The sequence below is a fragment of the Homarus americanus genome, unplaced genomic scaffold, assembly GCF_018991925.1.
Source record: "Homarus americanus isolate GMGI-L3 unplaced genomic scaffold, GMGI_Hamer_2.0 scaffold39675, whole genome shotgun sequence".
Classification (NCBI taxonomy): domain Eukaryota; kingdom Metazoa; phylum Arthropoda; class Malacostraca; order Decapoda; family Nephropidae; genus Homarus; species Homarus americanus.
The window spans coordinates 9382093-9396805 of record NW_024736071.1 but is presented as its reverse complement, the minus strand read 5'-3'; the positions used below and the strand labels follow the sequence as shown (position 1 = coordinate 9396805).

At 40.3% G+C, this 14713-nt stretch overlaps 1 protein-coding gene across 1 annotated transcript in view; it reads left to right on the top strand.

Moving 5' to 3' along the window:
* The window catches only part of LOC121871699 (tuberin-like), a 218355-nt gene that overhangs the window by 105783 nt on the left and 97859 nt on the right, over positions 1-14713 (top strand). Inside the window, exons 16-17 of the mRNA XM_042374111.1 lie at positions 4416-4602; positions 8314-8600. Of these exons, the coding sequence (XP_042230045.1) occupies positions 4416-4602; positions 8314-8600 (474 nt within the window). The remainder of the gene's footprint in view (positions 1-4415; positions 4603-8313; positions 8601-14713) is intronic.

Below are 14713 nucleotides of genomic sequence, written 5' to 3'. Positions count from 1 at the left end.
ACACATAATATAGAAGGGAACAATCAATAAGAGAATAATAAACTGAAGGTTAGGTTAGAAAAAACAAGGTTGGGGTTAACACTTACGTTAGTAGAAGAGATGAGTCGGCGTAGGGGAATGGAGGCTGGTTCCGAGGCAGAGGGCAGGCTACTGGCCCTCAGGTGAGTCTTCATCGGTGTCATCCACACTTACTAGTGCCTCCCTGACAAATCCCTCAAAGTCATCATCACTGTCTCTGCCTCTGTCACTATCACTGGCTTGGGCTGGCAGTGGTGGGTTGCGGGCGAAGAACTCTGTTATGCTTATGTTGTCGTGATAAACCTTGATGTAGGGCTCCATAGTCTGCAACAGCTGGGTAGTGAAGATTTCATACCTGTTAGCGTCAGGGTCGTCGGAAAGGAGGAGGTTGACTTTCTCAATACACTCGATGGCACCCCTTACATTACTATAGGATAAGCGGCGTTCTTCTTGGGATGACGCACCACCTGCCTCTTCACTGACGTCATCATCATCTACAATCTCGTCGGTAGTCACATCAGGATCCCTTATCACCTCCAGGATGTCGTCGTTGGTGGTCTCGGAGAAGTCTGCAGCTGTAACACACTGCGCAGCTTCTCTGGCAAGGTCCACTGCTACTGCAACAGTCTGAACCTCACCAGTCACAGATTTACTCTGCCTAACACCCAGAATACCTTGCAACACATGTCTCCATGCATGACGAACAGTTGCTACAGACAGCTGATCCCATGCCCCCACCAAGAAGTCCACAGCTTTCTTGACGTTGAATGTTCTCCAGAATTGTTTCAAAAGTACTTCTTGCTCTGCCAACTGTTGATCCTCGTCGTCTTCGCTCTTGCTATCGGTGTTGGTGTCACTCAGGTTACGCAGCTCTTCCTTGGTGTTGGTGTAGTCGTTCAGGAGCTTGAATTTTTTAGCAGAGAATGCAGCTTTTACATTACAGATCAATTCTTGGTCCATGGGCTGTATTGGGAGGAAGGAAGACCACTTTTACGTTGGGGTGACGATCTAACAGTAGGGGCGAGTGTCCTGGTGCGTTGTCAAGCAGCAACAAAATCTTGAATGGCACATTCTGTTGCTCACAGAATTCCTTCATATCGGGAACAAAACAGCCATCAAACCAGGAGAGGGACAGAGTAGAGAACACCCACGCCTTTTGTGCGGTCAGCCAGTGGACATTTAGCTTGGTCATGTCCATGCTCTTGTAGGCTTGCGGCTTGCGTGCTGTGTGGATCACCGATAACTTGAGCTTATAGGTACCGGAGGCATTGGTGGTAAACAGGACGGTGATGCGCTCCTTCTGCAACTTCCGGCCCCGACACTTGCTGGCATTCTTCACAACGAAGGTCTTGGAAGGTAACTTTTCCCAGAAAAGACCAGATTCGTCCATGTTAAACACCTGGTCGTCGGTGTACTGTCCTTCCTCCATGTCACGTAAAAACGGAGGAAATTCCCTAGCCACGACACGGTCAGCACTAGCTTCTTCACCACCAATGTTGATATTGGTGATCTTGTTCCTCTTCTTAAACCTCTGTAACCACCCAGAGGAAGCATTAAAGGGTTTGGGCTCTGTAATTCCCATCTTTCGTGACACTGCAGCATACAGTTCACGTGCGTACTCCTTAACTGAGCACGTGTCCACTGCCATGTTCCTTCGCGCCTGACGCACCAAGTAGCTCACAAGTAATTTTTCCGTCTTGAGAAGCACCTGGTTGTGGAAATACTTGATCATAGAAGCACATGTAGACTTTGTGATGTTCATTTGCTCCTTTATCTTGGCTGCATCCTTCTTAATTGTCGTGATAGTTGATTCGTTAACACCATGCTGGCGTGCGAGATCAACCTGTCTTGTTCCTTTCTCCAACTTTTGTATGATCTTATATTTGATTTCGTAGCTTATGGAACGTCGTGTCTTCTTTGGCTTAGGGCGGCTGGGTCCAGGTAATGCAAGGTTTCTTTGTGGTGGTGGTCCGGTGGAAGCCATTCTTATGGAACAATGGATACCGATATACATGGTGTAGCCGGGAGGGGTGTAACTGACGCGGGTAGGTCAAGGGGCTTGAACGCTCACGCGGCGGGGCACGTCATAGTACATTAAACCAATCACAGCTAGCGGGGAGGGAGGTGAGGATGCTTTGCCCAATCACAGTCCGCTATGTCATATGACGTCACCGATAACGCAACAAAGACATAAACTGTGTAACCTACTCGCGCCGCTTACACAACATGGCGGATGGCGGGAGAGATGGCGGGAGGTTTGGATCCAAAAATGGCGTGGCGCGAGAGGACCGCCAGCCGCTTTCCGTGTAAAGGGGTACACACACTGCGGAAAGTGAGCATTCCGTGTTCGGCAGGGTACCGCGTAAATGTGGAAACACGTAAAGTGGGACCGCGTAAAGCGAGGGTTGACTGTATTTCACTAAATCAAACGTGATTCCGTTAAATTCCACCAAATGTGCCACACGTCACTTGGCGTGTTGGTTTTGTTTACATCCGTTCAGTCTGTGTCCTGCCGCCACCGTTTGTATTGATCACTGCTACCTCTCGATTTATGTAATTTGTTTACCACTGTGCCCTTCATCGTCTTCAAATTACTGTAGGCTAAAAGATATGGATTTCTCCTATACATATTTCTATCATACGCCTGGTAACGGGTGCGAGTGAGTCAAGTGACAACTAGTTGAGCGTCGTCTGCTCTGTTAACTCTTCTTGCTTTCTGTCATATTTCATTGGATTTACTGTTATTATTAGTGTTTACTGATATAATAGTGATAATAGTGATTAATCATGGCATTGTAGCCAGGTTAGACTCATCACTGTAACCACCAGGCGACTGAACCAAGCTATGGGGTGTTATGGTTGTTTTTGCTCAACCTCAGAATGCAACGCCTAGCTTTATACCTAGGTATGTTAATGCATAGCAATAACTCGCCAGGCCAACATACAGGCAATTAAAACATCTAATAATTACTTAATAAGTAATATTAGGAGGACACGTCGTTACCTGGCATTTAATTGCAATTCTTGAAACCCCCTCCTTCACCCCCCATCAAGCGCACTGCCACCGTCATCTTCTTGCCTGGCGATTCAGCTGTGAATACACAAAGAAGGCTCCATGAATTTGTTTTTTCAATCCGCGTTTTTGGCTAAATACAGTATACGTAACTTTCTTCGCTTATCTTTACTTAAATACATGCACACACCACCCTACATACGTATTGTGAAAAAAAGTAAACAAAATAATTGCCTAAGGCAAACATGTAAGGGGAATAATTACATTTCTTTGCACATGAGTTAGGTGGCTCAGTGAGGGTGGAGTGGGGGCAGTGAGCATTGCTAGGGAATTGGCATCCCAGCTGGACTTCGTTACTATGGTGAAACGGAGTGTGTGCAAATGGCGACTGTGTTAAACTTTCATTTGGCTTTTATATACTGATTTGTCAATACTGTAGTACATTATTTTTTGTTGGTAGTTTTATTTAATCCTCACATTTCCTGGTACTGTATATATTATTTTAAGAAAACTATGTCTGCAGAAGGAAAATACACACAATTTTTTTCCTAAATACTCCCTGCTAAAATGTGGGATGCATCTTATATGGTGTTTTTTATACAGTATAATTATTTATATTTTTTAAACATTTATTACATCCGCTGTACAGTAGGCTGAAGTAGGTTTTACTGTATCATGTGTCTGAGATGTCTCCATAGGTCTGTCTCCATAGGTGTGAGCATAATAATGGAATTAATTTCAATTTAGCGAACTAGTTCACTAAATTGAGCACAAAATAACGGAAAAATGCTTCCACTAAATCCAGAGTTCGTTATATCGGATTCCATTGAATCGAGAGTATACTGTACTTGCTTCGCCACTGTTTCATGGGTCCAATCCTTGGATTGGATGTTACATGGGTGTTGTTCTGTAATGACCTTACCAAACATCACTCATTTTATTCGAGTACTGTATTCCAGTTTCCTCCTGTACTAACACTGAACAATGAAAATCATAACAAGAAACAGACGGACTGCCCAAATGGATAATAAACCGACAAGTGGGGAAAATGATAAATGTATTATCATGTGTGGGGTCAGTTTTGTTGCAGTTCAAGCTGGTTGGGTACTGTCTTCTGTAGTGTGAATTGAGCTAGTCACTCATAATGTTAGTGCTTTGGAACTATTCTTGTTTGGGAGTTACTTCGTTTACAATTTTAGGAAATATAACATTTGTAAAATATTTATGCTAAAAGTTGAACATGCACCATTATAAATAGCTGTGTTTACTAGAGGAAACATGAATATGTTGGCTATCGAATACTGTAAGGTCTCTAGTAATTTTGCAGTTATTTATTACTCATTCATATCATGAACAGTATACAAATTTTATTGAAAATTTTCAGATAATCAGGATTTTAGAAAGTGGTGTAATAAATCAATATGCTGGAGGACTGTGTATAAGTGCCTTAACATTGTGTGTCCTTGAAATGCAAGATTCCATGGTCAAGAGCTTGCATAGGATTATACTTCATTTTACAAAAATTACTGCCACTGTACCTAAGTCTCAAGCAATGATGGAATTTCTTTCTAGTAAGTGAATTATTTTTTTTATTATCATTGATACTATTGAAGATAATATTTCTAAATATGCTAATGCATCTGGAATTTTGATTACAGTATAGTCTGGATTTAAGCGGTCAATTGAACCCGTGGAGGTCCGCGTAAAACGAGAAACGCGTAAACGAAATAACAGAACATATGGGATTAATTGAAATAGAGACTGGGCCGACCCCCAAACACCACTTTTTCTGACACAATACGTACGTTTTAGTAAAATAACTTAATTTTATGATGGTATGCACACACAATTAATATTTAAGAGAAATCTCAATAATATTAGGTTTTTTAACACTTACGTTTGTAGAAAAGATGGCTGGGCACACTGTACTGCGCACATCATTGTCACTCCTAAAAACCCCCTTTAATTCATATTAGGCTACATAACATTCAAATCCACCGCGCTTGTAGAATCTCAGAGAACGGGAAACATTGATAAAGGATAACTCACCTACTCAATGTTACTGAATCATGTGTTGTATTGTACCCAGGTACGGTTATATAATATTAATTGTATGTATTCATAGCATTAAGGAGAACTCGAGGTATCCATAAGATGATTGGGGAAGTCCAGTTGAGCCGGACTAGTGTACTGTAGGACTAAGTGTGGATCGTGATTTGAAGTTTATACGATTTACGTCTGTGAACGTGTAGCGAACACAACTTCAACAGATATCATATGAAAATATATGAGAACAATGATCTGGAAAAGGGATAAATGTATCAGATTTATGTGAGGTGTTGGGAGTGACCCAGAAACTATAAGTGAAAGGAAATATCTTGTATGCATCGGTGTAAACTGAATATACCTCGTACCCTCGGGTGACGTATACCCACGACATGTACAGTGATCAGAGAATCTTATGTCTGTGTTCAAATAGTGCAATGTGTGAGAGGAGGATCCCTAATTACAGTTTTAAGTGAAGTGGATATACCCACGCCATGAACATTTGGCTTTTGTTTTAAGGTAGTCTCCTTTGTACCCGCCTCGAGTGTGCCGCGTTGATATCACCCAATGAATTTACCCACGAACTAGCAAACCAGAACCTTACCTTAGTGTGTAATTTAGGATTAAAATATGTGTTTATAAGACATGAGGTTACAATATACAGGAAAGTGTTCATGTGAGAGCCGCAAGAAATAAAAGTAAAAATTAAAGATTAGAAACTGTAGGCCTACGCGATGAGGGGCGGCGGGGCACTGCCCTCAGTGTCCTCAACTCTACTATCACCTCAGGTCAGTGTCCTCCATCGGGCTACATCCTGCCCTAAAAAAGGCTTATATAGCAGTTATTACAGTTCAAAACTCTGCTTGATGCATAAAGTGAAATAGGGATGTGTTGGGGTGGGTGTTAACGGCCCATCACGCATTATTTCTCAGTGTTGGAGTGCCTTGCTGGGCTGCGGCCATTATCCCTGTGAGCGTCTCGCCATGTGAGGTGACTACTCCCAGCTATGCCAATCCACTGTGAGTCTGTGGATTCCCAGCATACCACCCCAAATGAGTAGGAATAAATAAGGAAACGCTTGAGAAACTCTGCGGTCGTCACTTGGAGCGACATAATACCAGGCGTAGAAACAATACTGGTATGTCTCTTGGTGTAGCCCTCGTTTCTACCCGCCGAGGGCGGTGTGCGAACGAGGTACCTGATATGTATACCAAGAAATTACATGGAGTCCCATACTTGCAGGTGTGGAGTGTAACAGGTGTGTTGAGATGGTGCTACAGGGAGGTGAGATGGTTCTACTATGTATGATAACCTACGGTGCTATATTCCATACAGGTGGAGCAGTCTGACGTGTTCAGGGGTAGTGTAAGGAGGAATGACTGAGGTAAGGAGGTCACGGATTGTTATGCAATAAGTATGTGGATGACACGCAATTAATGTAAGACGTCTGGTGCCGAGCAGGGTAACCAACATCTTTGTTGTTCTTCTGAGGAAGGCCAACTCACTTGTATTTTTTTATAGTTTGTTTTATAAGAAATAAATAAGTTAAGACATGTTATGGTTTCACCCTTCTTTCCCCTTATCGCTCTGGTCAATGAAAAACCTAACTCAATGCCTAGTCCACTCTGCCCGCTACCTAACGAGCTACATACTGCCCAGAGGTGGTCTGGTGGCAGCAACCCTTAGAAATTAAGAATAGAGTTAAGTTATTCCCCTTAGAATTAGTGACCCCCAGATCAAGCAGTATAACACAGGGATGGGGGGTTGGTTCCGAGGATGAGGGCAGATTATTGGCCCTCACCTGTATCACTTGTATCAATTGTATCACTATCCACCACAGAGGCTTGCAGGGCCTCTTTGTCAAACCCCTCAAAGTCCATTTAAGTCCATATCCTCACTATCATTATCACTATCACTGACTTGGGCCGGCTGTGGTGGATGGCGGGTGAAGAACTTGGTAATGTTTTGTTGACTGGGCAACCTTGTGCGCACCTTGCCTGTGCCGCTTCCCTGGTAAATGATGGAATGAACTGTGTAAATAAAAATTGTCGGTCTGGCAAGGTGCCGCGTAAATGACCAAAAGCGTAAACCAAATCCACGTAAATCGAGACTATACTGTACTATAAAGATAAAAATAAGAACAAATAAGTGTAGGAGTATATTGTATGTGTAAGATGAATGTTTATCTGGGAGAAGCTGGCAGGGGGGGGGGTAGCATGGGTGGGTGGCTCCCTCCCCCTCTCTCCCACAAGATTCCTTTAACACTTCTTCATGCAATTCCACCACAATTCTCATATAATTTAGGATCATTTGGTGCTAGGTTGATAAAATATTGTCCTAAAAGAGTCCACTTTCCTGAAAAAAGAATCCCACACTGAACATGAGTCATTTGTTTACAAAGAGCAAACAGCTGATTTGCTTACCTCACTGTCTGTATTCAACACTTAGTAAATTATTACAGTACAATTGTATATTTATCATCACTTAATAAATACTATTGCAGTGTATTTATTGCCACTTAATAAATACTACTGTAGTGTACAGTATTTATCATCACTTAATAAGTAATATTGTAGTGTAAAGTATTATGCAGCTGCATATACCCTGGTTTATTCATTAATCATTAATCTAAATACAAGTAGCCAAACTGAGTCATCATATAACACTCAAAGGTATTAAAACGTTTTTAAGAAGGTATCTTCGTATCAAATACTATTAAGTGTGTTATCGTGACCCCTGTTGTAAACTGGTCTACTGAAAGCTCACATGAACGTATCTGAGTAAACAACCTTTTGATACAGCTTATCCTTTTATTTTCAAGTCATATTACAAATTACATACAATATTGTATTTTTCTCTATAACTGAATGTTATGTTAATCATGATGAACCATAAACCATAAGAGGCCAATCATATGAGATTGTAATATTGAATCCGTAAATAAATAAACCTGATGAATATGACACCTGATCAGCCCCAGTCTGCTTACAGTGTTTTAGTTCTTAGTAGGCCTATAGCAAATCTGTTTAGATTACTGTACTGTACAGTATTCAGTAAGTGTTGTTCATTTCATCAGATTTTTTTTTAATCTTCCCCATTTTTAATTTTTTTGTAATTTTCTGGTGACCAGAGCATCTCAGAGTCCGAAAAAGTTAATTCTGATTTATTGAAGTCCTATTTATCGAGGTTTTACTGTATATTTCAATGATATTTATATTAATTTATTTATTTTTCAGCTGTTCTACACTTCCCCAAAGTATATTCAAACTTTGTGGCTGACCAATACATGGCAATCTTTGCAATTGCTATACCTTACACAAACCCAATTAAATTCAACCATTATATTGTGTCATTGGCTTACCACGTCATTGCCATGTGGTTCCTCAAATGTCGCTTGCCATTTCGAAGAGGAATTGTGAAGTTTATATCCAAGGTAAGAGAATGTGTAATTGTTTTTCCCCATTTAATGACCAAGTGTTTTCATATTTCTATTACAAATTTGGAGTGCTATTGTAACAGTATTGTGCAGTTTTAATTTGTTGTTTGATAAATAGGTGATTTTTACTCTGTGATCACATTGCGGAAAAATCTATGTATGGGCTATACATACAATAATTACAGTTCAAGATTCCCTTGCTGCCCAAATGATCACTATCCAAATGTTCTATACTTATACAGTGGTCCCTCGGTTAACGAACACAATTTGTTCCACAGAGTCGTTCGTTAACTGAATCCATTATTTCAATGGGATATTGGGTAACTGGTTCCAGCTCAAAGAAAAGTATGTACAAAGTATAAACAAAATGCAGTAAAGTACACTTACTTTGAGGTGTGTATGTAGAATGTTGCTGGTTGATGATGATGAGGATGGGAATTAGAAGTGGGGGTGGAGGAGAAGGGAGAAGAGAAGGAAGTGGGGATGGAGGAGAAATCGCATTTCCTTGGACCCATGCTTGATGCAGTAATTTCACAAATAAAATTTTAAGTTCACTAGGTGTAATTAAAGATTATTTTATTTAAATCAGCACTGCACTGTGCTATATATTATCAATATGTTAACTAAATTTCAGAATGACCAATAATTTTAATGTAAAAACGTAAAAATACTCTGTGATCAAGAGAGTGACAAACACGATGTTTCCTCCACTGTAAACAAAGTTAAACTGATGCTTTGGCGGGTGAGTTAAGCGGCTGATGGGCGCACAAAAAAGCGAGTTCCCTGTACTGCATATATTATCAATATGTTAACTAAATTTTAAAATGACTAATAATTTTAATATAAAAATGCAAAAATATTAAAGAGCACAACCTTCTTGATATTTACTCCACTGGAAACGAATGTAAACATAGAACCGAGTACTGTTTTGGCGGACTAGCCGATCAGCTGATGCGCACAACAAGACGTGTTTGTCGTAAGGATTTCGTTAATCGAAGTTTTGTTCGTTAACCGAATTGAAGATCCTTATGAGGCTAATTCGTTAACCGAAATTTCGTTAATTGAATCGTTTGTTAACCGAGGGACCACTGTACCTCATTTTTGCTTACCGAAGGTGAAGTTTGCTTATCTGAATGCTGGTCTGATCGAAAATTTAAATCATGCATAAGGCTCGGCCCGGGAGTCAGCTGGGGTGGCCATTTTGGCCCCAGATACATAAAATAATGTACGTTACCAACATTATATATGTTTTATATTTAGTTTATAATTTTTATTTAGATGTGCTATAATGTTTTGTTGTTCGTAAATTGAGGAAAAAGAATGGGAAGTTATTCAGCAGGGAACAAACTTAGCAAGGATCGAAGTATTTTTTTTTGCATATTCATAAACCCAGATAGCATGGTAATGTAAAAGGAACAGCACAAAAAACTCCTGTGGTGCTTGAAGCAGAAGGAAGAAGATTTTATAAGAAATGGTGACAGACATGCATGGGTTATACACAAGGGGAAAGTAGTGGAGGCAAGTGCACTTGTACAGAATCAGAAAACAGCGAGACATCCCCAACCACCCCACTTCCCACCTAGGTGGAGGCGAGTGACATGTAAACAATATTATCTATGACCATAACCCCTCAAATTAGGATGAGTGTAGTAAATGAGGCAACTGCTGAGAATGGAAGGAGACCAGACTCACTACCAATATAAGAGATATTACTGAGAACTATTTCTGGCATTAAAGTCATGTTTACTAATACTGAGCAGAGTTTTAAATTTTACTCAAGATGCATCAACCCGATATAGATTGAATTGAATTGAATTGAAACGGTTTATTTAGCCAGAAAAACACAGATACAGAGTGGATAATAATAACAATATTAACATGGCTGAGCCAGTTGAGAACCTGAGTTCTCTTTTAGGCACCTGACATATACTATATATTTATCTCAAGGAAGTATTATGTAACATTTAGTAACATCTGGAATAGTACAATAGCATGGTGGTAATAAGAACATCTCATTATGTTACCACGGTTATCACTTCAATGTTTATTTATTTTATTTATTTATTTTTATTTTTTTATTTTATTTTGTTATTTAAATTATAAGTATATAGTACATAAATTACAGTGGAATTGAAAAACATAAGTATAATGGGGAAGCAGTGCAACACGGGTTGTACAGTATTAAGGTTGAACTAGAGGACAGAGCCATCAGGATTATGTCTAGTTGGCAAATATATTTATTGCAATGGTAATTTCTTATTTATTTACATGATAATTTCCGCTAAAATGGTTTTGATGGTACAATAAAAGCAGGTGCTGTAAATAGAGTAGGTATTACAAGAAATATTAATACTTAGACAATAGATATTTTTTAAGAGATGATTTAAAGGAAGGGAGCATAGTCTTTGCTTGGATGGGTGGGGGTAAATTGTTCCACACCTTCACACCATGATATTTTATGGAGGTCTGGGATTAAGAGGAGTGCATGGGGGGGTGGTCTTAGTAGCTCTGGGTGCCTTAAGTTGTATCTCTGATTATTCTGGAACTGGAAATAATTATTGTCAAGCAAGTAATTGATAGATTTGTAAACAAAGAGGGCACAGCAGTAGGTGTTAATATCTTCGAATTCTAAAATTTTCATTTTGGCAAATTTTTCGTTTGTGTGATCTGTTTTTTTCAAGTAGGTCATTGTCAGTACAACTCTTTTGTGCAGTCACCAGGGATTGTGTTTTTGAAGAGCCAGAAGCCCCCATAGTGTGTGACAGTGTAACAGGTGTTGGTAAACAAGGTCATGATAGATTTCTTTCATTTCCTGTGAGAGTGAGTGACTGTTGAGTGTGATACATGATACCGCACTGTTTATTGACTTTACTGTGAATGGCTTGTATGTGATTTCTCCAGTTAAGTTTCTCATCAACAATAACTCCGAGGAATTTAGTACTTTGTTTGCGTTTGAGGACTGTATTACCAAGGTACAGGAGGTCCAGGTCTGGGGGTAAGTTTTTGCTTCTGTGAAAGATTATGTAGTGGGTTTTCTCAAGGTTTAAGGTCAGTTTAATATGTATTATCCAGGTCCTGACATTAGTCAATTCATTGTTCATGAGTTGCTGGCATAGAGATTACTATCGTCTGCAAATAAGTTGTATTTTATGAGTGTGCTGGCGTGGACTTTGTCGTTTATGTACAACAAAAACAGTCCTGGACCGAGAATGGAACCTTGGGGGATGCCACACAAGATTGGCGAGGAGTCAGATTGGTGATTATTATAGCAGACATACTGCATCCTGTTGGACAGATATGAGGTAAACCAATTGTGGGACAGGCCCCCTAACGCCGTAATGTTCAAGCATTGAAAGGAGGATGGTATAGTCGACAGTATCGAAGGCTTTAGAGAGGTCCAAGAATATACCGACTGTGAACCGACTGTCATCAAAGGAATTTAAGATTTTATTAATAAAGGATAGCAGAGCTCTCTCAGTCGACCTTCTAGCTCTAAATCCAAACTGGGAGTCTGTAAAGATGTTATTGGCATTGCAGAAGGAATTTAGTCTACTACATGCTAGCTTCTTCAGTATCTTACTCAAGGCTGGGAGGACTGATATGGGGCAGTAATTCTTGAAGAGACCTTTGTCCCCAGATTTTTTATATGTTGGGTGAACTTTAGGAATTTTCAGTTTATCCGGAAAGACACCACTAGTGAAGGAGTTACAACTGTGTAGAACAGGTAGTAATAAGTGGGCTTCTTTCTTAATGATGCTCATTGGTATATTGTCTTCGCCTGCTTCTGCATCTTTGGACATTTTTTTTATTGCCAGAAATTCATCTGCTGTGACGGGATAAGAACAGCTCATTTTGCTGTCTGGTTTGCAGGTAGGCTCTAAATTCCTCATTGTGATCAGGGATGCTCTCTGCAAGATTTTTGCCAACATTAATAAAATATTCATTGAAGTGGTTGGCAATGAGGGAGGGTACTGTTACAACTGAATCATTTATCATAAAAGCTGAGTGGGGGGCCAAAGGCTGAGTGTTTCTGTTCTGAATAGAATTTATGACATTCCAGGTTTTCTTACCGTCGCCTGATGCTGACTGGAGCTTATTTGTATAATATCTACGTCTGGCATTTCTAACTGCTTGAGTTACTCTATTTCTGATACTTCGGTAAGCATCACCGAAAGTTATGGGTCTTTTTGCAAATTTCCTTTGGAGTTTGTGTTTTTCCTTTATCATTATCTTAATTTTGCTTGTGATATAGGGTTTGGAAATGGATACAGTTTTCACTGACTTAGTCTTGAGCGGGAAGCATTTATCAAAGCAAGCATTGAAGGTGCAAGAGAAGTTGCAGCTGTTCACGTTAGGGTTGTCAGAGGCATAGACAAGATCCCAGTTACCATTCATTAAGTTGTTTTCAAAAAGGAGCATGTTGTCGGTGCAGTAGTCTGTGTTGTATTGAGACACTACTAGACCTTTCAGGTCATATGGCTGTTTTATACATGGCAAAAACTGGGAAGTGATTTGAGATATTGTTATAAAAAATTCCTCTTGCAAGATTGTTAGAAGTGTTGTTAGTCCAAATATGATCTGTCACAGGAGGTGACAGTTACTCTAGTGGGTTTGGTTATAGTGTTGAAGAAGAGCTTAGAATGACAGGTAGCAAGAAGGTCTAATATGGAGGTGTTGGTTTCTGATTTTAATAGATCAAGGTTGAAATCTCCTGTAATGTAGCAACGTTTCTTCTCTGAACTTATGATAGAGATAAGCTCTGAAAATGTATCAAGAAAATTTCTTACATTAGTGTGGGGTCTTCTGTAGATTACTCCTACGAGGATATTTCGTGTGTCGTTACGTAGTTCAGTGAAAACACACTCCATGTACTCCTCCTGAACCTTTAAATAATCTCTTACAGAAGTGTTATACTTGATATCAACACAGAGTTACACCACCACTGTGTCGTGACGTGTTGACAGTGTCTATTATAATTAGGAATGTTATACAAATGTTCAATATTGTCAGTGAAAACATCAAATTTGTGGGCAATAGAAGATAAACACTGATCTAAAAAGGTATCTAGATGAAGGGGAATACTGCTGATGTTATGGCTAATCAAGGAGAAGGAATGAGGTAGTAGAAGACTAGAACTAAACTTGGGAGAGTCAGGAAAGTAATAGTTACAGTTGGGGTTGGTGTAACCCAGTGAGTTTTGTAGAAAGGCATCAGGATCGATATGAGGGAGTATTGTGGCGACACCATGAGTAAAGGGGGTGTAACACGGACGATCTAGCACATCTAAGGGAATGACACTAGCATCATCATTGTAGGAACATTGATACTGATTAAGGAACAATAAAAACTCAGGGTCACTGAGGTGTGAAAAAGGAAGATCTATGAAAGTTATAATAAGGAGGTGAGGGTAACATACTCACAAGTGCTACATCCAACAGAATTTAAGATGACCGGTACTGTTGTGGGTGATTCCCAGATTGAGTTGGAGGTGCGCCTGTCACTCGGTTTTGTGGGTTGCTGGTTTCCACCACAGAGGGTAGACGTGTAGTACTCGAGTTGGCCGGCAGAGGGGGGGGTCCGAGGGCTTGGGGGTGGGGGGTGGTACGAGTGGGTGGGCGTCCACTTGCCCGATCCCTCACAACAAGGGTTTTATGACTGAACGTTATGTGTTTCCCTTGTTTCCTGGCATCTTTAAAGTGGTCCATTAGCTGTAGTCAGGCTTAAGTCGTACCTAGGCATAAGTCCTCGTTGATGAAGATAGTGGTGCCTTTCAGTTTACTGCATTGATAAAACACTTTGTCACGGTCAGAGGGGGATGAGAATTTTGTTATGATGTTGCGGGGGCGGGAGGAGTTGGGATTCCTGACGCTTTGAACACGGTCAAACTTTACTTCAGGAATTTGAAAATGATCATTCAGCAGGCGTAAAATTTTGTGCTGGGATGACTCCCAGTTCTCGTGGGCATCTTTGGCAATCGTGAGGTTGTTTCGTCGCCCTATGTCATCCACATATTCCACCCGGTCTGCTGTTGTCGTTAGTTCCGTTTTGAGCTTAGAATTCTCCTCACTCAGCTGTTGAACTTGGGTCTTGAGTGTTCGGTTCTCTTTAGCTTCAACTTTCAGCTTTGCTTGTAAGTCACTTATTTCCCCTTGTGAGAATTCCAAGCTTATTTTAATTTCACTTAGCTGGTCAGTGAGACG